This window comes from Limtongia smithiae (assembly GCF_038497785.1).
Source record: "Limtongia smithiae strain NRRL Y-17922 unplaced genomic scaffold V1518scaffold_15, whole genome shotgun sequence".
In the NCBI taxonomy this organism is placed as follows: domain Eukaryota; kingdom Fungi; phylum Ascomycota; class Lipomycetes; order Lipomycetales; family Lipomycetaceae; genus Limtongia; species Limtongia smithiae.
The window spans coordinates 1-20,699 of NW_027117636.1; the positions used below are offsets into that span (position 1 = coordinate 1).

Consider the following 20,699-nt stretch of genomic DNA (forward strand, 5'->3'; position numbering starts at 1 on the left):
AGCAGCCCAGCTCCCCTCCCCTCTGTCCTGGCTTCCTTCTTAAGTGAATCTCAGGTGCTCTCTTGCAATGGACTCCCTCAACCTGGCTACCCAGAAGGTGGTAGGTGACCTTACAACACCATGGACTCCTTCAAACAACAGGTGGCAACCTTACAACACAGTTGGAAGTCTTAATATTATTTGGCAAGTGCAACATGACCAGATATTGCTGTAGCAGTATCAGATGTGTAAATATTCAACTTGAACTGTTGAAATATGCAACTGATAGTACAGAAGTAGCTCAGTAAATCTGGAGCTGATCAGATGAAGACTGGTAGCAATACAGTAGATCAGACATTCAGGGTTTCAGGTATGTGGCAAGTGAGGGGAGGTGAAGGCTAGGGAGGCCTGGGGTCTATTAATGACTAGGCCTCCCCCTTAGTCCAGCTCTTTTCTTTAGTAATCTCAGTACATATGTTGCAATAGATCCCTTCACTCTGGTTACCCTGAAGGCCATGACTTTATTATCAAAGAAACTGTAAATGATCAAGTAGCTTAATTCATGACATCATTTAGCATATATACCACCTCAGCAGTAATACTCCTCTAGCTCTTAGACTTTGCTGCACAAAGTCTTGGCCCCTGCACCTGATGCTGGTAAGATGCATTATCCTGCTCAGAAGGTAAAATTCAGTTGGGCAAGACTCATGCCACAATGTAAGCTCAAAGTCTAACTCTCTTATCACTTGATAGACAACTCAGTTTCACATAGGAAGGGCAGGGGACTGGGACTTTCTCAATGAGGGTCTCGTGTTCCCAGTTGCGTGCATAGACTATTCTGTAGGTATCTCACTTACAACAAAGATATTTAGCTAGCCCTTATCAATCTACATGACTGCACACTGCTCTGATCATATAATACCCAGACTTCAGCAATGGCCATGGAGATGAAAATGGAAAGATATATATGTTGCAGATTGAATTTGATGTTAGATATTAGGTTTATAACAAAGGATGTCTCTTCTAGATAATTGATGATGTAGGGAGTGAATATGAGGCGGGTAGCATAGCATGGCTGATGGTAAAGACATCAGTGACACAAGGTATGCATACTTGCAAGGCCACAGAGTATTGGTTGAATGGTGGTGGATATCAGGAAATTGACAGTGATAAGTAGAATGAGGGACTGTGCTTGGAAAATAGTGGTGAAGCAAAAATGAGACTAAGGAGAGTGGGTGATGGCATCCAGTAAAGGATGCACAAATGGCAGGCTGAGAACAGGCAAGAATGGAAATCAGTGGTGCATTGAAGCCAGGAATTGATATGGGAGGTGTATATGCACACATGCATGGGAGAGAGGAAGGCAGGCATGCTCTTTCAAACACTGCGACCTCAGGGTATCATTCACTGATCACCCTTCATGCGACTGGCCCATGCAGATGCACAGAGAATGTCAGGACTCGCCATTCCTCCATTCACCAGTCATTACACACTATTCATCACCTGCATGTCAGGGCATTGAACACAGTGATGAATCAGAGTCACATGCTCGCTGCAAGTTGACATGCAGCCGCGCGATAACGAGAATACCTAACCCGATGGCTTGGCGGCTTGGCTGCTTAAGCTTGACTTTCTTCTCCGCGCCTCCGCCCGCATCACGATTTCGCCACTTCGGCCTCCCTCACCAGGCATATGGTGATAGCGGGCGGCAGAGGCTAAGGGTGATATCAGATTGAAGATTTCACTACTGACAATAGAGGGATTGTGGAGAGACAAGTCCGGAGTGCACGTGCTTCTGCGGACTGCGGGCGCGCCTCCCGATTTAGAAGAGCCAGTCGAGGCAGGGAAGACGTGTGTCGAGGCCGCGCCGAGTAGAAGTCGCATTCTTGACAAAAGAAAATCGACGAAAATCGACGATACAGCCTGATGGCGTATGTATGTACTATGGTCAGCCAAGTCTCATGTCGCAGTGTCTCGTTGCTTCCTCCTCGCGACGCAGTCGCACGATCTTTGCGACGCCGCCACCGTGAGGTCACCACGACTAGTGCGTTTTCTTGCAACCGCCGCTGTGCACGACGCGACGACGTGGCATCTTCCATCCATAACCGCCGAGTTGACGCGCTGTTGCCAGCATGGCAGTTATCGCGTTTAAAGTTTATAGATAGCGATATAAACGCCCTCCTCAGCAACATTTTCAAATTGCCCTCACCACCAGAGCACGATGGACCACCCTCTAACAACGACCTCGACCAACGGCAGCGTCGCAAGCGCCGCGAACGCACCGCTGCTTAGCGCGGTGTCGACCACCACGACGAGCGGCGCGATCTCGGAATTCATGATCGACCAGCAGGACACAACGAACGGGGGGGTGTACGTGTACGAGATCCCCGAGACCGCTGCGCTGCTGGCGGCGGAGGCGACGGGTGCGCCGAGTGTGGGCGAGGAGAACAGGGAGGCATGGAACTCGTCGCGTCAGAATATGGCGCGTGTGTTTACGACGTTTATCGGGTTCATTGTGCTCGGCATGAATGATGCCACACCTGGGGTGAGTTCCACAAATTGATTGAATGACCGGACATGGCTAACAAGCAGACTCTGATTCTATATGTACGTGAACCCGCACCGGCGATGTGGAGATGCTAACCCCACAGATCGAAGACTGGTACGACAAAACCTACAGGAGCGTGTCGCTGTGCTTCCTAGCGCCGGCGGCAGGCTACATGGTCTCCGCGTTCTGCAATAATTACGTGCACTCACTGGTCGGTCTCTGGGGCACATCGATCTTCGCCATGTCGCTGCTGACTCTCGGCTATGCCGTCATCGTGTGGACTCCTCCGTTTCCGCTTCTTGTGCTTGCCTACGCGCTAACAGGTCTCGGCAACGGCACGCTCGACGCGGCATGGAACGTGTACATCAGTAACCTGCGCAACGAGAACGAGTTGCTGGGCTTGATGCACGGGTTCTACGGGCTAGGCGCGGTAACGAGTCCGCTTGTGGCGACAGCGATGGTCACAGCGGGCATGAGGTGGAATTATTACTACATTATTCTGTTTGGTCTTGGATGTATGATGATCGTTCTCAGCGCGGTCGTCTTCCGGGGCGAGACTGCGAAGAAGTATCTGGCGCAGAGCAAAGCTTCTACTGCTGTTGAATCCACGGGTGATGACGAGGCTATTTCCGCTGATCTATCCACCGCTGAGGAATCACACCTTGCACTGGCGCTGCGCAGTAGAAACACGCTCCTCGCCGCGCTGTTCCTGTTTGCCTACATGGGTGCCGAAGTCGGTCTGGGCTCGTGGATCGTGACCTTCATGGTGCGTGAGCGCGGCGGCGCACCGGCGCGGATGGGTGCTGTTGCGTCAGGATTCTGGGTTGGTTTACTCATTGGTCGCGTGGCGCTGGGCTTCGTCACGGGGAGACTCGGAGAGAACACGATGGTGAAGGTGTATCTCTTACTCGCGTTCATCGCGGAACTTGTCTTTTGGAAGGCGCCGAGCATTCTGGGCTCTGCCATCGGTGTCTCATTGGTCGGCGTCATGTTTGGTCCGCTGTTCCCCACACTCATGGTCGCACTTACGAAGACACTGCCGCGGAAGGTGCATGTCGCTGCGATTGGATTCGTGGCCGCTTGCGGTGGCCTTGGGTCGGCGATTTTCCCTTTCATCACCGGTGCGATGGCGGAGACACAGGGGCCATGGGTGCTGCAGCCGCTTGTGCTGGCGCTGATTGCTGTGATGTTTGTGGTGTGGTTGTATGTGCCTTCATTTGAGAAGCCGCGGCCGTAGTGTAAACTAGAAATAGATTTTGGACTTGGTCAAGAAACAAACACTCCGCTAGCAACATCACCATGGATCCCACAGAGGCAGATACCTGGCACCTCGTCGCGCGCCCACCACCACGCAACCGCCGGCGCAACGCACAATCTTCGCGCCTGCGCGCAACACCGCCACGGTCCCCGGCAGATCACGCCGCAGCCATTACCCGCGCTGCCGCAGTGCTGTCGCAGCACCGCGTCTTCCTTGAGGCACTCATGGCCGCCGTGCATGCTGCGGTGCCGCGGGGAGCGGTGCGACGGATACGTTGTCTCGCGCTAGGACGGGTGTCGGACAATCCTGCAGCCCGCACGCAGACGGCAGTGCTGCTCGCGCTGTGCGTTGCGTTGGGCGTGGCGCGGGGGGAGGTGGTGTGCTATGACCCTGACATGCTCCCCGACGACCTGGCGACCTTGGGACTCCTTGATATCGCCGCCGCTGCGACCGCGGATGAGGACACCGAGGACTATGACAAACACACACTGTTTTACATGCCGCACGCGCCTATCGTGCTGGTGGAGCGTATCATGGCGCGACCAGCGGCGCGCTGGGTTTTGGGCAACGATGTGCTTGGGTACGCAGACCGTGTGCTGCGCACGCCGTCGACGCACACGGCGGCGACGGGGGAGATGGTGATGAATGGCGAGTATCCTGCGGTGCGGGCGGCAGTGGCAGAGTGTATGGCGGCGGATGAGCGTACAAAGTCAGGCGAGTGGAGGCGTACGCGGATACCGGACGCGTTGGCGCGAGACGAGGCCTGGTGGTTGGGTGTGAACGACCTCGCCATGCACTGGCGGTTATAGCTACGAGAATAGTACTTCGCGCAGGCGGTTTCAAAACGTATACTCAAGATAACTACACACCATCATCACCATCGGACCACTCGCGCGTGACACGCCACTCTTCGAGTCTGCGCTTCTTCATGGGCCAGCCTCTGTCCTCAGCCTTGCCCTTGCCCACAAACTGCACAGCCTCAATGCGAAAGCTGACGCCGTCGTGCGGTGCGAGCCAGGTGCGCGAGTTGATACCGTTGCGAAAGCATCCCTGGTACCTCACGAGCACGGGAAGAATGCGCAGCGTCGCGACACAGTCGCCAGCGCCGACATCCCTCGCCGGAGGTAGAAAGCCCGCGTGGTATAACGCCGCGACGACGTCCGAGTCGTCCGTATAGACATCGGTACCCCAGACGCGGCGGCGGGTGACGTGCGGATTGGCGTTCCGCAAAAGGAACCTGCGGGCGATGCGAACCTGGATGATGCTGTTGACGCGGTCGTCGAGGCGGGGGAGAATGGCGCACCGCGAATCCACACTATTCGCCGGTGGGGGAGTAGGGGTATAGACGAGCGAACCAAGATTATGGGAGGGGAACGCACTCGCGGCGGCGTAGACGCTGGCAGATTCCACGGTGAGATGAACCGTGAGCGTCGTGTCGAAATGTCTGTTGGTGTCAGCAGTTGTCACATTCTGAACGAGGAGCACTTACAGAGCATCCATGTGAGACGCGTTACGAGCATGCGGGGCGTGCCGCTTTTTGCGTATCTTTTCAACAGCCAGTGGCGTCGATGATCCTACTTCACTGGAGGGACTGGCGGCCTGAGCGCTGGCGGCGGCGGCAGCAGCTGCGGCCTTCTTGACGACACGCGCGACGGCGTCCTCCGCGCGCACGTCGGGGGACGGGTCAGGCATTGTCAGTCCGGCGAGAGATGGGAGTGGCTCTTGAAGGTGCGTCTGTTCTGTTACGCGGCGGGCGGACTGGCTGGGGTCGTACTGCACGGGGGGGAGTGTCGGACCCACAGAGAAGGGGGACGGAGAGGCGAGTTTTGAGACCGGGGGGCTGAGGGCGTCGGGTTCGGCGGGGGCGGATGCCGATTCGGGGGTAGGCACAGGCGCGGAAGCATCCTGGACGTAGTGGTGATGGTGATGGGTGTGGTGGTGATGGTGCGGCGAGGCGGGGGTCGGCGGTGCAGAGGCCGCGTGTACAAGCAGCGGGAGGGCGGCGGGAGCTGGCGCGGGCGCGGTGGCAAGTGTCGGCGTCGAGGGCGCGGTGGTCGATGCAAGGGGAGGTAGCTGCGGTGGCGGCGAGGACGATCCAAGCATGGAGGAGATGGACATACCTCCGGAAGCCCCGCGGTGGTGGTGGTGGTGATGGTGGTGGAAATGCGCGGATGCCGCGGCGTGGTGCTGTTGCTGGAGCAACGGGGGTAGTTCCCTTCCCGGGAGCTGAAACGGCGGCGGCGGTAGAGCCGGCGTACGCGGCGGAAGGCCAGCGGCGTCCAGAGGTGGCAGAGAGAGCGGTGGAGGAAGCTGGTCGGACATGGTGTGGGAGTTTTGAGAGTGGTGAAGCTGGTAGCGGTGTGTGTGCGCGATACGCCGCACGGGCTTCCACGGTCAGCGGCGGGTCTTGTGGCTCAGCCGTGCGTCGATAACCGCCGCGCCCATCGCCAAACTCCAAGCTCTCCATCCGTCCCGACTTCTTCGTGGACCTCGGACCTCTGGATCTGGACCGCGCCGGACGTCTCGCGGACCGTACTTTACGGTACCGTCCCGCCGCTATGCCCTTTACCGCCCCCGACACCTCCATCGAGCGCCCCGCGCCAGAAACAATATTGCCGCCATCCCCGCCGCCGCTCTCCACATTCCCCTCGGACTTCTCTTCTGCGGTCAACATCGTGCCAGCTCCACCTGCAGCTGCTGTTGCAACACCGGCATCTTGCTCGCGCACGCCGCTTTCTCCCAGCGCCACGCTGTTTACCACGACATCTGCCCTCCAGGTGCACGGCCTGCGCTGCTCCGCCGCAGGGTGCATGCCGTCTTCCTCCCCGATGACCGCGACCGCGGGGGCTACTGTTGCGATGGCATCGTCGCCGCTGCTAGTTGCGCCAACGATCGTTACCTCCACGGCAGGCCCGACGATCCCCACTCCTACACTCGCAGAGTCCTCAGTCGCTGAAGAGGTCTCGTCCGCCACCGCCATCACAACGTCCCCGCGCGCCACGCGCGTTCGCCGACGTGACCTGCTCATGGAAGAGCTGGCTTTATGGAAGTCGAATCTGAAAGGAGTAGTGGGCTCGCTATTTTTGGAGTCATCGTCGGCTACTTCTAGCGCTCGTCCTGGACTCCCCGCACTCTCACCGTCGTCTTCGCCCGCACCACACTCGGCGCTCTCCGCCGCGCGCCGCCTCGTCGCGTCCTCCTCGTCAACCTCGTCCTCGACCTCCTCCTTCACTGGCCCGCCGACACCAGACCCTGCTACCGTCACGCCCGTCGTTACGCCGCCGACACCGCCGCCACCTGCACCCTCCGCACTGACGTCATTCCACGCCCGCGTCCTCCGCCGCAAACACTCGCGCCGCCTTGTCGATGAACTCTTCGTACCGCTCGACGTCGACACACGCGTCTACGCTTTGCCCGGGTATTCACACGCGCTGGCTGCCCCACCGCCCGCAGACGGACGTCCGTCTGCCGCGCCGAGGGCCTCGACCGCGGCCTCGACCGCGACCGCGACCGCCACAGCCACCGCCGCGACCATCACTACTCCGCTCCCCACCGCCACCGCCACTCTCCGCCCCGCCTCCTCTTCCTCCTCTTCTTCCCACACTCATTCCAACTCCCTCTCTGGCCCGCCACCTGACTCCGACTCGTCCGACGAGGACGACGAGGACGACGCCTGGAACCCAGGCTATAAGTACTGGAAGGCCCAGCGCCGGCGTTGGAGGCGCCTCCAATACCCTCCGCCTATTGCGCCCGCCCGCCGCGTCGAGCTCCCCGCAGACGCCTACCCTCGCGTTTACCACCTCCTTGTCAACGAGGGCCGCCGCCTGCGCGAGCCCATCAACCTCGCCGACGCTACCCGCATCCTCGTTGCTGGCTGGCAGGCCTCCGGCCAGTGGCCGCCCCAGCCCTCAATGCCCGACCCCCTCATAGCTCACCGCAAACGATAGTCTCTTAAGGTGTCTGGCGTTTTTTTATCTGTGTTATATTGTGCTATGGGTCTCTGTGTGTCTACCATGTTATGTCATTAGTGAATCTGCATATATCGTGCCTACTCCGTCGTCTGTCTCCCCTCCTTCTCCCCATTCTCTACCGTCACCGGCATGCTCGGCACCCCCAAAACACTGTCGTACACCCGCGCCACCGACGGCCAGTCCGTCAGATAGCTCGCGACCCCAGAGCTGAAGCTCTGCAAATACCCAATTGCGTTATCTCCCGCCTTTTCCCCCTCTTCCACAGCCTGTGCCTCACCCTCCCCGCCATCGTCCTCTTCCTCCGACACGTCGAACGCGCCATCGTCCCACACGACGCTGTCCTTCGACGCCGCACTCGCGCCAGTGTCCGTCCGCCGCGGATGCCGTTCCCGCTCGTCCTGGTCGAGGAGGGTCAGCACTTTTAAATCCTTCTCAATCTCCACCGCGTCTGCGGCGTCTTCCCGAGCCCGTTCCTCAGCGGTCTCCTGCTCCTCCGCTCGCTTCTTTCGCCGCCGCGCATGCTCCTCCTCCGGGTCGTAAGGATGTAGAAAGTGATGTTCCACAAGATGCTGTACAACTGGCCATCCGTACGCATTCGCAAACGTTCTCCTCACCACAATATTGTTGTGTGCATCTGGCTCCAGTTGCACAAGCACCTTGCGCCACGCCATCCCATCGTGCCACGACCGCGCAATCTTCTCCTCCACCTGCGCCTTCTCAAGCTGCGTCAGCACCTTGTCCGGTCGGGGCCCCTCCGGTGGGCTCGTCGTGTCTACGCTTGCCTCCGACTTGCTCGAAAACATCGAACTCGTCGACAGCAGCGACCCTGCCGACAATAACGAACTCCCCTCGCTCCGCGTATGTCGTAGATGTCTTGGCGGTAAATCCTCTGGGAAGTATATCCGATCGTGAAATATCGTCTTCGGCCGCGCCTCCACATCCTCAATAAATGACTCGGGTGGCAGCGGCGGATTGATTAGCGACGTCGCCGACTCGAACACTGACGTCCGCGGCAGAATTGTCGTCTCGTCATCCTCACTGTTGTGCTGCTGCTCGCTTAGTGTCTGGCTGCGATTGTAAATCTTGCTCGGCCGCCGCTTTGTCACCCCAGCTGGTCGTAGCAGCGATATAGCGTACTGTATCGGTCCGGTAAGCGACGCGCCCTGGTTCAGCGCCGCCACTGCCTCGTTCTCGTTTGCCACCTCCACGACCTCCTCGTCCTCTTTCTCCTCGCTCTCTCGCCGAGTTTTCTTCGTTTTCGACAGTCCCCGCCAGTCCAGATACAGAAGCGCCGACGTGCGCAGTGGCACAATCCCGTCGTTCACCGCGTTCGCGTACACCGTTCGCCTTTTAAATCGTCTCAGTATTTCGGCCGCAGGCCCCGTCGGCAGTATCCGAAGCAGCGGCTTCGACACAATCGACGGATTAAACGGCGACGCCGGCCGCCACGTCAACCCCAGGTCCTGCCCGGTCTTACCCACGAAACCAAAATCCAGTGCGAACTTCACGTACAGTGGATTCTCGTTTGACAGCCCCAGAAACGGCGTTGCCAGCGCCACAAAGTTCACCGGTTCAATCTGTTCGAAAAAGTCCGGGTAGTGCGCGTGTATATATGCGATTGCGTATGTCATCACCAGCCCGCCCAGCGAATGCCCAACAAACGAGATCTTTGTCACATTCGGCTCCCGTAGAGTCAGTGCAACATGCTGCGCCAGGCGCTTCCCCAGGTACTTGACCCCCCGCTCAGTCCGGCAAACGTTGTCAAAGTACCCGCGCACTATCACGTTCTCGCCCGTCGCCTCCGCGGCTCGGTCTATCCGCTCCTTAACGTATAGCATGTCCGCACCTGTGTTCGAGTGCAGCCCATGCGACACCACTACCAAGTGCACCGGCTCGTCCGCGCGCGGCCGCGGCGAGCTCCACAGTGCGGCCGTGTCCTTGTGCGTGACTTCCACAGCGGCAGAGTACACTCCGTCCTCCGCTGCGACGTGCAGCGCATCCCGCTCCCGTGCCAGCGACAGCTCAAATCCCACCGTAGCCGTGACGGAGAAGATCAGCTGGCTCACCACGTCCACCGTCCATGTATACACCTTGCGCGCCGGATCCATCTTTAGCTCCGCGTAAAAGCTCTGCGCCGCCTTCACCTGCGGTTCGTACACTGGTACGTCGTACTCTCCCGCGATCGAGACGTCCGGGTCGTACGCCTCCGGCCGCACGTCCACGTACAGCATAAACGGCCCGTTCAGGTATGCCGCGCGGAGCGGGAAGCGCTCCGTGTTGCGCACGCGCAAGAACAGCACCGCCGGCGCAGGAAACACATTATCCTTGCTCGGCGTGTAAGTGATTACGTATCGCTGCAACTGCCCGACTTTCACGGCCGCGCGCGTCCGGTATAGCAGCATTGGTTGTGGATCGTCGCGGAGATCGACGTCGAGTCGAGGCGTTGAAATGGGAAACTCACCGCCGCAGCCATCACGATATCATGATTGCCAAGTAGACCACCCAAAAAAAACTTCAATAGAACCCCCACACATACGAATATATCCAAACTCCATTATCATACGGTTATTACTCCCACTACAACTCCATCCGCTCTCGGTGCACCTTGGCGCACCCATAGTGCACCACCGTGCGGTTTGGAAACACTGCAATTACGCTGCTGCCCAGCCGCTTCACGCACACAGGGCACACTCGCGTCTCCGAGATCGTCACGTTTTTGCTCCGCAGCTTCAGCAGCGTTTGCTGCGTGCGCACTAGGTCCGTCTTCAACAGCCCCGCGCTGATCCGCAGCTCGTCCACCGTCGTCGTCGTCTCCCTAAGGTGCGTCTCGAAAAACTGGTCTAGCAGCGTCACCTTGATCTCCGGCGGTAGCAGCTCCAGCGCATCAACCGCCGACAGACGCGACCCGTGGTTCGATAGCAGCTCCAGCGCGGCGTCCAAGTTCATGTGTGGGTACTCGTATGACACGTCGTCCGATCCCGCTGACCCCGTCCTATGATGTGCGCTACTGACCTGCAGCAGCCCGTTTGGCGTCATCGATGGAGGTGGCGACGACGGCCCAAACGTCGACGTCGACGCTTCCGATTCCCGCCGTGCATTGTACGTCGGCCCGTTCACCCGCACACTCGCCGGCGGTCGCAAATATAGCTCCAGTAGCGTGTGGAATACGGTCTTGCTGTTCGGCGCGTCCGTGTCATACACGTCCATGCAGTACTTCTCTGCCTTGCTGTAGTCCTTCATGTTGAACACGAAAATCTCCAGCGCGCGCCGGTGCTCGCCGATGCGACTGAACAAAATCGCTTTCGCTTCCATAAATAAGGTTGCATCACGCGGGATGACACTCAGGATCTTCTCCGGCTTGTACTGTTTGGACTCCTTCAGTAGCCGCAGTAGCTTGTCAACGGATTTTGTCACCATCTCATCGTCCAGTCCGTACACCTGCGTGTTGATCTTGATGTCTTCCAGGTACGCTAGCGCCAGGTCATTATGAAACTCTGGTGACTGCTCGTTCATATTAAACACGATGTGCTCCAGATACTTGATGGTTAGACTCCGCGAGAGCGGCGCCAAGTACTTTACCACCTGTGCGCGAGACAGCGACTCCGCCTCCGGCGTGTTCGCCATGAATATGTCAACACCGTACTGCTCGTTCGTCCGGATTGCGTCTGTCGCAAATTCGAATACTAACCCAACATGCTCGTTGCCGAGCTTCTTCAAATACCGCACAGTAGGCTCCGGCCCCGTGAAAGCCGGATACTTTCTGTCCTCGCTAAGCTGCCTCAGCAGCTCCAACGCCTCGCGATGCATCTTCTTTGTAAAATAGAAATCAACCAGCTCCGACCACTTGCCGTACTGAGACAGCTGATCGCGGACAACGTTGCTGTCGCAGTAGTTCGCTAACCGCACCAGAGGGCCAACCAGCTGCGGGTTGATCAGCATGTAGCACCGCAGCAGTGCCGTATCCACGACTGTCGACTCGCGGTCCAGATCTGTGCCAAAAACTGTGGGCTGGATCTTCTCCGTCGACACTAGTTGCAGATCTTCCTCGGTTATACTACCACGCTTCACTGATTCTAGCTTGGACAGCTTCCGCCGCGTGTCGATTAGGTAGATCAGCAGACATCGCACCGCATTAATCAGAGTCTTCACATCCATGGTCTCCGTGCCCGTTTGATCCACATGGCCGTTGATCTTCGAAGCAACCGACGACGAGGTCTTATTGGTACTCTTTCCGAAAAAGTTCGCCAGACTGTCTGCAAGTGACGACGTCTCCCCACCGCCGTTGACCGACCCTGGCTGTATTATCGTTCCGCTGTTGTTGATTTTCGATTCCAGGCTGTTGCTCGGCGTCGGCCTAAGGAACCGGTCGAAAATCTCCACATCACGTTCTCGTCGCCGCACAGAGGATGCGACCGACTTCGCGTCGTCTGCAATCGTGTTCTTCCCCTCCGACCCGTGCTGCGATGCGTCGTCGGCAACCGGTTCCGTAGACTGTTCCCCTTCTGGCGTCCCCTTCTCGCTCGTGGCATCTATCTCCTTGCCCCCTTCGTGCTCTTCATATTCCCCATGTTCCTCATGGTTGCCCGAGATGATGGGCGGATACAGGGACAGCACCCGCTCTGGCGGTGCCGACACCTGTGAAAACATCATCATGGCCTGCTGAAACTTGGACTGCATGTACAACTCCTCCGCCTTGCGCATCTTCAACTCCCGGAGCTTATCCCCGCGGTCCTCGATAAACACGTCGTCGAGCTCCGTCACAAGACTGATTGCCTCGTCCAGCAGACCCTGGTCGACCAAGGCCTCCACCTGCGTCTCGAATGACTTCAGGCTGAGCTTCCAAATTTGCCGTGATGACGCCACATACGGGTACTTGCCGTCGTGGAAGTGTAGCAGTGTGGGGAAGTTGATCGACTGGAGCAAAGTATACGTCTCCGCGTTCCGCACTTCGAGCTTTTTCGAGCTCGCGGTTACGGATATCACAAATGGGTACGAGTACCCCAGCATCGACGGCACGTCGCGAAATCTGATCGGCCTCTTTGTTTTCAGAAACATCCCAGACTCGGCCGACAAAAAAGCAGACGAAAATTCGTTCACAAGCACAACCGAGTCATCGAACGGGATATGCGCTGCGAGCGCGCATCCTTGTCTCCGCGACGACGCCGACCCGCTTGAGGCAATGCTGCCTAAGTTCGCCGCAACACCTGCTAATGCGCCGTCAATTGCACCAACAGGTCTTCCGGCAGCGAAGACCGGTGATACCGTCGACGCCGACAAGTCCACGAGGAAGTACTCGACCACAAGCCCGCACAGCACCTTGTCCGGCCTGATGAACGTCAACGAGCGCGGCCGCTCTGGGACTGTAATCTCGCGCGATCCAATAAGCTCCGCGCCCTGCCACTCATAGCAATGCACTTTCTTCTTCGTTGCGACAACGAGCCGAGACACCGAGCGCTGCATGTCTGCGAGCGATGGCGTCATGTCTAGCTTCGCTTTGCCGTCGGGAACCACCATCGCGTCGAACGGCCGCGCAAACTCGAGTTCAGAAGACGTCGCAAACACCACAGCACCCTTAGTCCTATGCAACCGCTCCTGCAGCACAAGCGTGTCCAGGTCGTACAGATACACATAACCAGCGCTAAGGGCGACCAGTGTGCGCGCCTCTTCGAGGATGGCGAGCTGCTCGACCGACCGGGGCGTGAACTGCTCCACTGTTTGCACCAGCTTCGTCGGCGACTGAAATGCCGTGGCGGAGGCATTATTCGACGCTGCCGACTTTGCGGACTGCGAGGGCGACGAGGGAGGTTGTTGTGTCCACAGCGGCGAAGACGCTGGAGGAATGTCGTATATTTTGAGCGTTCCGGAGGCAAGACCAACGTATAACTTGTCCCCTGCGGAAGTCAGTCTCTGTCTATTACAAGCATACCGCGCCAAAGAGCACTCACGCGATGCGAATATCGATTCTATACGCTCCTTGGAGCTTAGGTCCACAACGGGGACCAGCGTGAACGCACGCAGCATCGGTGCACGAGGTCCACTTCACCGCGTCCACACGCGTTTCTGAAAGTCCAGCAAGTAAGAAGATGACGCCGAGAAGGGCAGAACTAAATCAATGCGCTGTTCGCGGAGAGAGTGCAAGATGAACACTGCGCCGAGTCCGCATCCGATTTGCCCAGAAACCCAATCAGGCCTAGTGAGGCTCATGTACCACGTGACCATGATAAGGGTCTCAGTCGCACGCCGGAGCGTCTTCACTACCGCAAAGACAGTTTACCATAAGCAGAAATGACATTAAAGAGAGTAATCTAGCAATAAACGGTCTAATATATACGGAACCCCCCTACCTACGCAGTCTCGTACTTCTCCCAGTTATCCAAAATATTTCGGATCTTCGCTGACCCTGTCAAATCGTAGACCTCCTGGAAGTACTCCTTCGAGATCGAGAATGGCTTTGCCGTCAGGTTAGGAATGTACTTGCCGATTAGATTCGCAGGCTTCACCGCCTGCTGAGGCAGCTTCTTTAGCAGGAAGCGGTTGAACGGCTTCACGCCCGAGCGCAGGTAGGTCGAGTGGAACGGCACGGATATGCCCTTCAGCGGGATCGTCGCGAATCCTCGTTCAAGGTCGATTGGCTGCGGCTTGGCCTCACTCTTCTTCGCAATTTCGGTGACAATCTCGGTCAGTTGCGCTTTCACGTCCTCGAGTGACATAGTTTGCATCAGCTTGTCGAGGTCGATTTTCTGCACCTTCATAAAATTAAGCACGTTCGTCATGCAGTCCAGTGCGCGCAGGTCGCCAGCAGTGACGTACTGCGTGTTCTCCACATTGTAGTTGACAATCTCGAGCAGCCACTTGGTCTGCGACGAGATGTGATCGACAACGTAACGCAACGCCGCGTCGTTGAAGGTCTTGGAGATACGCGACGGATTCACAGCGCACATACCGTAGTTCGACCGACCGAGAGAGTCTCGCGGGACAGCGACCTGCATCGTCATGCCACGGTAGAACACAACATCAACCAAAGACTCGATCGGCATAACATCACCCAGCGCCGCAAGCGCAGAGTACTCTCCTAGCGAGTGACCGGCGTACGTGCAATCGGCGGGAACAAGGCCCTTGGCCTTCATATCCTCGAATGACGCCTTCTCCATGAGCGTAAGCGCGGGCTGTGTGAACTGCGTCGCAGAGAGTAGTCCTGTTGGCGAACGGAAGGTGTAGGACGAAGTTGAGTCGTTGATCTCCTTGAAAATCTTCTCCGACTTAATCTGTCCGTCCGCATCGACAGACTCGAACATCATCGACGTGTAATTGTATCGGATTGCCTTGCCCCTGGGGCCGCCAAAGTGCACCGTGAATTCCTTGGGATTATTCTTGACGATGTTGATAATCGAGAATCCTGAAAAAGTTAGTAACAAAACCCCCTCAACAGAGCACACACATACCGTAGTTATTCATGAAATGGCGATCTGCCCGGTCCCAAACTTCGCGCGCAACAGGGCTCGACTCGTACAAGTCCATTCCCATACCCTGCTCCTGCGATCCCTGGCCAGTAAAGATATACGTCGATACAGGCTGCTCGACCTCGGCCTCGCCAGCAATCACAAGATCGCCGGTATCTTTGTTGACAGTCTCAACCTTGATAATCTTGCGGCCTCCAATCATTCCGATGTGACGCAGCTTGGTCTCGATAGTGTCGTTGGGCAGTACCATGCCGACAAACGAGCAGTTGAAGCCACGGACGCGGTTGACGTGGTTCTCCGCCGCCCAGGTCTCAACGAATGAGCGCACTGCAGCCGAGGAGTACATGCCGTGCGTGACGTTACCCCGCAACCTTGCGTACGCGGCGAGCACACGCGAGACGTGGATCGGGTTAAAATCGCCTGACACGCGCGCGTAAGGTTCGTTCGACACCGGCGCACGGTACACAAGCTCGGTCGATCCATTCAGAGGGATCGCGTTCTCGAACAACACAGGCTGCTCGATCGTGTTGCCAAGGCGCTCAAGGTAGTCAATAACCGGGTTACCATGCGACTCACCAGCCTCATAGTTCACGCTGCCGATCTGGATAACCTCATGCGTGGGGAGCTCCACCAAAACCTGGCCGGTAGTTCGGACAGACGAGAACACGGTCTTGTTCTTGTACCGCACAAATGTCTCCAGACGAAACGTGAGCGTCTGGTTAAGAAGGTCAATGTTGGCATTATCGTCAAGCTCGAACCAATCTTTCGAGCGCAGAACCGCAACGTCACGCGCGGACTTGAGTGCGACCTCCATCGGCAGCTCGGTCTTGCGCTGGAATGTGTTCTCAAAATCTTTGTAAACGCCGCGGTACAGGAATTGCGAAGTGACCTCCATGACGGGGGCGCCCTCGCGGAAAATGGTGCCGCTAACCTCAACAACCTTGCCAGAGTCCTGATTGAGTACAGCGTTGATCTTGGCGCTGGACGAAACGACATCGCCCTCCTTAAGCAGTTCCGCGCCGGGAACCATCTTGAACGAGTTGGATAGATGCAGCAAACGCAACAAATCACCATCAATGGCCTTGGGGAACAATGCCTTGATAATTGACTGCCATCCAGCGACAATCGCAAAGTCCATAGGCGCGTAAGTGGTCTTACCGGGACGCTCGACGAACGCCTCTCCGTTGTTGCCCACGGCGTACACAAAATCGGCAATAGCCTGACCATTGATGGTCATTGTATCACCAGCAATAGTGTCGGTGGTCGAAAGAGTGGCCGTGTACGCCTCATCCCCGAACCAGACCTTCCAGTAGAACTCCTTGATTCTGTCGTTGCGGCCAGTCATAACCTCGCGAATAGGAGCAAAGCCAACCTCCGGGTGGTAGGTGTAAAGGAGTAAGAGACCTACAGGCTTCCCGAGTGCTGTGCGATTGTCTGAGAGTACAAGCTCGATGGTGTTGGTGCCTGGGCGCTTGAATGTCTCAATGACAGTAACCCAGGTGCCGTTGATTTTCTCACGGACGGAAATGCGCGTCTTCTCCATATCGTCAGGGTACTGGATCTCGACCTCTGTGCCATACGCAGGCGCAAATACGCGCTTGAGCGGGCTGTCCTCGTACTTGGAACCCTGAACAAACACGTCGGTTGTGAAGAATGCGTGACGCCAGCCGTAGGTGCTGCCGGCGAGAAGCGCGATCCACGACTCTACGCTGGGCAGGCCAGCGTTGCCAGCAGCGCCTGCGTTGAACGAGTATGTGACCTTGCTAGGCGCCATCGTGACGGTAACGCTGTCAGCCTTCGCAGCGGCTGCGATCTCTGATGGAACGATGTGCTTGCCACCAAAGTACTCGATGACCGGGACCTCAGCGCCGGCATAGAAGTCGCGAGTGAGGTACTCGATGTGCTTGTTGTGGATCCCGTCGAGGATGTCTTTGACGGGCTCGTTGACCTTGGTCGAATACTTGACAGAGACCGGACCCTGCAGAATACAGGTACGCTGAACGTCCTGACCAACGACAGCGCCAAGGTCCTCAGACTGCCACAGAGAATCCTTCTTAAAGTAGAACTCAAAATTGTCATCGAGAATAGGAACGAACGGAACAGGTTTTTGCGTAGGACGGAGAGTCAGCATCAGAAAGAACTCGCGATCCTGAACATTGATGATCTGGTCCTTTGCCTCGGGGTACGCATCGAGGATATGAGCGACGCTGGCATCGGGGTCGCTGAGCTCGGTGTAAGACTGGAGTAACGACTTCTGGCCGGTGGAATGCGTGAAGCGCTCTTCGATACGGCGAATGAAGTCACCAGCCATGCCGCGGAGGGAAGGGTCAATCCAACGCTTCTCGTTCTTGATGTAGAGGAGCTCGACCAGACGAATGAGAATCTCGCCGTAGGTCATGTCCTCGATTTCCACAGGCTCACCGGTAGAGTTTTTGCCAAACCAGACCTTCTGAAAGTCCGCGTTGAGCTTCTTGATGATATAATCCTTCTTGGCCTTTAGCGCTTCTACACGCTTATTCTTGGGGAGCGCGAAGATTGTGGTATCCATCTCCTTCCTGCGGAAGTTAGTAGTGATCAAAACGATGTAGGGGATTGGACATACCAGAACAAAACACCGCGCGTCGCAAGTTTGTGGATAGGCTCGCCCATCTCGGAGAGAACGGTGATAACGCCGCCAGTTGGGACCTTATAAGTGTTCTCCCACTGCGAGTCATCGACACCGGGGGCCTCGACAATGGCCTGTTTAGCACCAAGCGAAGTGTGCGCCTCCTTCGCGACCATGATGCGCGAGCCGAAGAGAACACCGTCGAAAGGCATGGGCGGGTAGCCGAATTTTGTAGCCCAATCACCGGTCAGGTACGGGTAGGTGTCGTCGGCGCCGCCGAAACCTGAGCCAGCGATGAGAACGATATTGGGGCAGCGACGAATGCGTGAATACATCTGAAGCATGGGGGAGTGAAAGTCCTCGAAAGAATGATGACCGCCGCCACGACCGCCTGTCCACTGAAGCACGATGGGGAAAGTTGGATTCTCCTTGGCGATGGCTATGACTTGGCGAATAGCGTCGATAGAGCCAGGCTTGAGACCGAGGTGCTTGAGGCCGAGTGTGGTGATGTACTCATTGGCAACCTCGATGGAAGGCACACCGGCACCGATAGTGAGACCCTCAATGGGCACACCGTCGGAGCGGAGCTTCTGCACGAGCGGAATGGCCCATCCCATGGCGCGGGGGTTGACATAAATCAAATTGATGGTGATACCCGCGCCTGGAAATGTGGACTCCTCAATATCGTAGAATGCCTTGGTAAGTCCGGAAGCATTAAAATAACCACCACCGCCAAGCTCTATGTGATAGCCGGCGGACATAGTCGCGGCGACAAAGTCGGCAGGGACAGTCGAGGGAGTCATACCGGCAACCATGATTGGGGGCTGGCCGAGGAGACGCGAGAACTTCGTGTCCACATAAGTCTTACCCTGCGCGGTGCGAACGAGTTTGGGTGCGAATTCGCGCTTCCAGTCGGCGGCAAACTTGACGGCCGCATCCTCGCGGTCGAAGAGTTCCGGTTTGTAGCCGAGCTCGGATGGGGGGCCTTCGAAGGCGCCGCCGAGAATGACCCGAACACCGGTGCCCTCCTTGTTGCGGTGGGTGAGAACGCCGAGACCGGAGGAGCCGCCGGGGCCAAAGTCGATAATGTGCGTGGCTTTTGGGAAGGTAGTCGCGGACTCCCATAGCACCGGGAGAGAAGTGATCAGAGTGATCAGACGCTCGACGACACTGCCGTCGCCATCGCGCGCTTCACGCAGATCGTGGCCGTCATATGTATCGAAGACGGGAATACCAAGCTCTTCACGGGAGAACTCGATGCCCTTCACGTCCTCAAGGATGACGGATCGGGCCTCATGCACGTAGGGTGAGTGGAACGGGGCGGTGATGGGCAGGAACTTGTTGCTGAAGCGGAGTTTGCGCTGGGAAAAAGGCACACGATTCTGTTCGAGACCGGCGGGAGCGCGGACCTTGCGCAAGGAGAGGTTAAGACCGTACAGTGACTGGGGCGGGCCGGTGACGACGAAATTGCGAGCGCCATTCTCCAGCGAGATGGAAACGTGCTTTTCGGGGGCCAAATGAGAGTTGGTTTGGTCGACATACTTCTGGACCTGAGACTTCACGAGATCGCGAACCGAAAGCATAGGCGAGGGCTTGCCTTCGCCTTCGTTTACGGAGTCCTGGAGGATCGACGGCGCGATAGAGGTGCGGACGTAGGTCTGCTGGGAGCGGCAGCCGATCCAGAAGAGGATGTGCAAGATCTTAACGGACGATGCATAAAATGACGCCCAGGTGGATGAAGCAGCAATTGCAGCAGCTGTGATGATGCCCTGGGAGTGACCAGTGGTACCTGCAAGAAGTGAGCGCAGATCGCCGGGCTCCTTGCCGAGGATCTTGCAAGTTGCGGCGTAGTGGGTGAGCTGAGTGACGCCGATGAGGGGTAGAGACACAGGGGCGGAGACCATATAGTCTAAATCAGGGGTGGAGTCGGGTTCGCGAAGCCAGCGCATGATGTCAAGGCCGTTGGAGTACATTTTCATTGTGCGCTCGTCAGCAGCGAGAGTGGTGAGCTCCTTAGCGCAGTGCTGGACGAAGTCATCGACAAGACCCTGGTACATGGAATATACCTCACGAAGCTCGTCAAAGTATTCCTCTATGTTGCCCTGGCCGCCGAAGATGGCGTAAATGGTCGCGCGACCGTCCTTAGCCGCACAGGCAATGGCAGAGTCGTGGCCCTTTATGGGGCGATTTGCGGCGAGCCGGGCGGCGTAGTAGGCACGGACGACGGTCTCGTGCTTTTCCACAGTTCCGGGAAGCGCGGCAGCGATGGCGTGGACCTCATTTGCGGCAAGGAAGTGCGACTCGAAGTCGGAGAGTACAAGGGCGAGAACGTCAGTGTACTGCCCGGGAGAGTCATCCGACTGCGCGACGACGAAGGCAAGGAAACGCGCAAGAAGTTCGGCGGTGGATGCGGGCTCGTCATCGCCGGCGAAATCTTCGGTAGGCTCAGGGAGCGAGGCGGTGAACTCGTCTCGCAGGTGGAGGATCGACAGATAGAGGCCGGTAGGCACGAAAAGCGTGTACTCAAGGGACGCGTGGGTAAGCGTGAGCGGACGCATTGTGGCCTGGGTGTGAGGCGTAGCAACGCCGGTGACCGCGCCTGCGGACATGACAATGGCTGAGCGCGTGGAAGGTGGTGGGGAAGAGGAGAGGAAAGGGATCGCGGTAAAGAGAAGAAGAGAAGACAAACAAAAATGCGGATCGGTTCAGGGGCGGCGTTGTGGCGCCGCGCCACGGTGGCGGTGCGGGTTAGGTCTGTGGCTGTTGGGTCTGTTGGGCGGCGCGGAACGCGGCCTCAACGCATCACCTTCACGCCCAGAGTTTTCTACGCAATTCTCTGCACCACACACTAGTGTGCTTTACGGATTACGTCTGAAAC

General features: G+C 57.5%; 7 protein-coding genes across 7 annotated transcripts; 3 read left to right on the plus strand and 4 right to left on the minus strand.

Moving 5' to 3' along the window:
• The first annotated feature begins 2,370 nt into the window (after positions 1-2,370).
• Positions 2,371-3,779, plus strand: V1518DRAFT_125677 (major facilitator superfamily domain-containing protein). Its single transcript, XM_066900705.1, has 2 exons — positions 2,371-2,524; positions 2,572-3,779. The coding sequence occupies exon 2, from the start codon at positions 2,616-2,618 to the stop codon at positions 3,762-3,764; it is 1,149 nt and encodes a 382-aa protein (XP_066757219.1). The 5' UTR covers positions 2,371-2,524; positions 2,572-2,615; the 3' UTR covers positions 3,765-3,779.
• Positions 3,780-3,801: 22 nt separating this feature from the next.
• Positions 3,802-4,919, plus strand: V1518DRAFT_422736 (uncharacterized protein). Its single transcript, XM_066905522.1, has one exon. The coding sequence runs from the start codon at positions 3,827-3,829 to the stop codon at positions 4,592-4,594; it is 768 nt and encodes a 255-aa protein (XP_066757220.1). The 5' UTR covers positions 3,802-3,826; the 3' UTR covers positions 4,595-4,919.
• Positions 4,616-6,112, minus strand: V1518DRAFT_422738 (uncharacterized protein). Its single transcript, XM_066905523.1, has 2 exons — positions 5,275-6,112; positions 4,616-5,229 (listed from the first exon to the last, which is right to left on the minus strand). The coding sequence occupies exons 1-2, from the start codon at positions 6,105-6,107 to the stop codon at positions 4,647-4,649; spliced, it is 1,416 nt and encodes a 471-aa protein (XP_066757221.1). The 5' UTR covers positions 6,108-6,112; the 3' UTR covers positions 4,616-4,646.
• A 142-nt stretch (positions 6,113-6,254) lies between these two features.
• V1518DRAFT_422741 (uncharacterized protein) lies at positions 6,255-7,842 on the plus strand. Its single transcript, XM_066905524.1, has one exon. It carries the CDS (start codon positions 6,344-6,346, stop codon positions 7,730-7,732), a length of 1,389 nt encoding a protein of 462 aa, XP_066757222.1. The 5' UTR covers positions 6,255-6,343; the 3' UTR covers positions 7,733-7,842.
• Positions 7,761-10,243, minus strand: V1518DRAFT_422742 (putative serine esterase-domain-containing protein). The gene has a single exon (XM_066905525.1). The coding sequence runs from the start codon at positions 10,156-10,158 to the stop codon at positions 7,834-7,836; it is 2,325 nt and encodes a 774-aa protein (XP_066757223.1). The 5' UTR covers positions 10,159-10,243; the 3' UTR covers positions 7,761-7,833.
• On the minus strand, positions 10,244-13,912 carry V1518DRAFT_435474 (uncharacterized protein). Its single transcript, XM_066906267.1, has 2 exons — positions 13,702-13,912; positions 10,244-13,647 (listed from the first exon to the last, which is right to left on the minus strand). Exons 1-2 carry the CDS (start codon positions 13,775-13,777, stop codon positions 10,334-10,336), a joined length of 3,390 nt encoding a protein of 1,129 aa, XP_066757224.1. The 5' UTR covers positions 13,778-13,912; the 3' UTR covers positions 10,244-10,333.
• Positions 13,913-14,025: 113 nt separating this feature from the next.
• On the minus strand, positions 14,026-20,478 carry V1518DRAFT_422745 (acyl transferase domain-containing protein). Its single transcript, XM_066905526.1, has 3 exons — positions 17,819-20,478; positions 15,199-17,771; positions 14,026-15,152 (listed from the first exon to the last, which is right to left on the minus strand). The coding sequence occupies exons 1-3, from the start codon at positions 20,428-20,430 to the stop codon at positions 14,101-14,103; spliced, it is 6,237 nt and encodes a 2,078-aa protein (XP_066757225.1). The 5' UTR covers positions 20,431-20,478; the 3' UTR covers positions 14,026-14,100.
• Between the last annotated feature and the right edge of the window lie 221 nt (positions 20,479-20,699).

What these genes read in the sequence shown, in the direction of transcription:
- V1518DRAFT_422745 (XM_066905526.1), bottom strand. Translation starts at nt 20,430, where the DNA reads ATGTCCGCAGGCGCGGTCACCGGCGTTGCTACGCCTCACACCCAGGCC. An exon ending in ACGCGCGGTGTTTTGTTCTG is followed by an intron (nt 17,772 to 17,818) that starts GTATGTCCAATC and finishes TAACTTCCGCAG; the next exon opens with GAAGGAGATGGATACCACAA. An exon ending in CCATTTCATGAATAACTACG is followed by an intron (nt 15,153 to 15,198) that starts GTATGTGTGTGC and finishes TAACTTTTTCAG; the next exon opens with GATTCTCGATTATCAACATC.
- V1518DRAFT_422742 (XM_066905525.1), bottom strand. Translation starts at nt 10,158, where the DNA reads ATGCTGCTATACCGGACGCGCGCGGCCGTGAAAGTCGGGCAGTTGCAG.
- V1518DRAFT_422736 (XM_066905522.1), top strand. Translation starts at nt 3,827, where the DNA reads ATGGATCCCACAGAGGCAGATACCTGGCACCTCGTCGCGCGCCCACCA.
- V1518DRAFT_125677 (XM_066900705.1), top strand. Translation starts at nt 2,616, where the DNA reads ATGCTAACCCCACAGATCGAAGACTGGTACGACAAAACCTACAGGAGC.
- V1518DRAFT_422741 (XM_066905524.1), top strand. Translation starts at nt 6,344, where the DNA reads ATGCCCTTTACCGCCCCCGACACCTCCATCGAGCGCCCCGCGCCAGAA.
- V1518DRAFT_435474 (XM_066906267.1), bottom strand. Translation starts at nt 13,777, where the DNA reads ATGCTGCGTGCGTTCACGCTGGTCCCCGTTGTGGACCTAAGCTCCAAG. An exon ending in AGAATCGATATTCGCATCGC is followed by an intron (nt 13,648 to 13,701) that starts GTGAGTGCTCTT and finishes TGACTTCCGCAG; the next exon opens with GGGACAAGTTATACGTTGGT.
- V1518DRAFT_422738 (XM_066905523.1), bottom strand. Translation starts at nt 6,107, where the DNA reads ATGTCCGACCAGCTTCCTCCACCGCTCTCTCTGCCACCTCTGGACGCC. An exon ending in GCGTCTCACATGGATGCTCT is followed by an intron (nt 5,230 to 5,274) that starts GTAAGTGCTCCT and finishes TGACACCAACAG; the next exon opens with ACATTTCGACACGACGCTCA.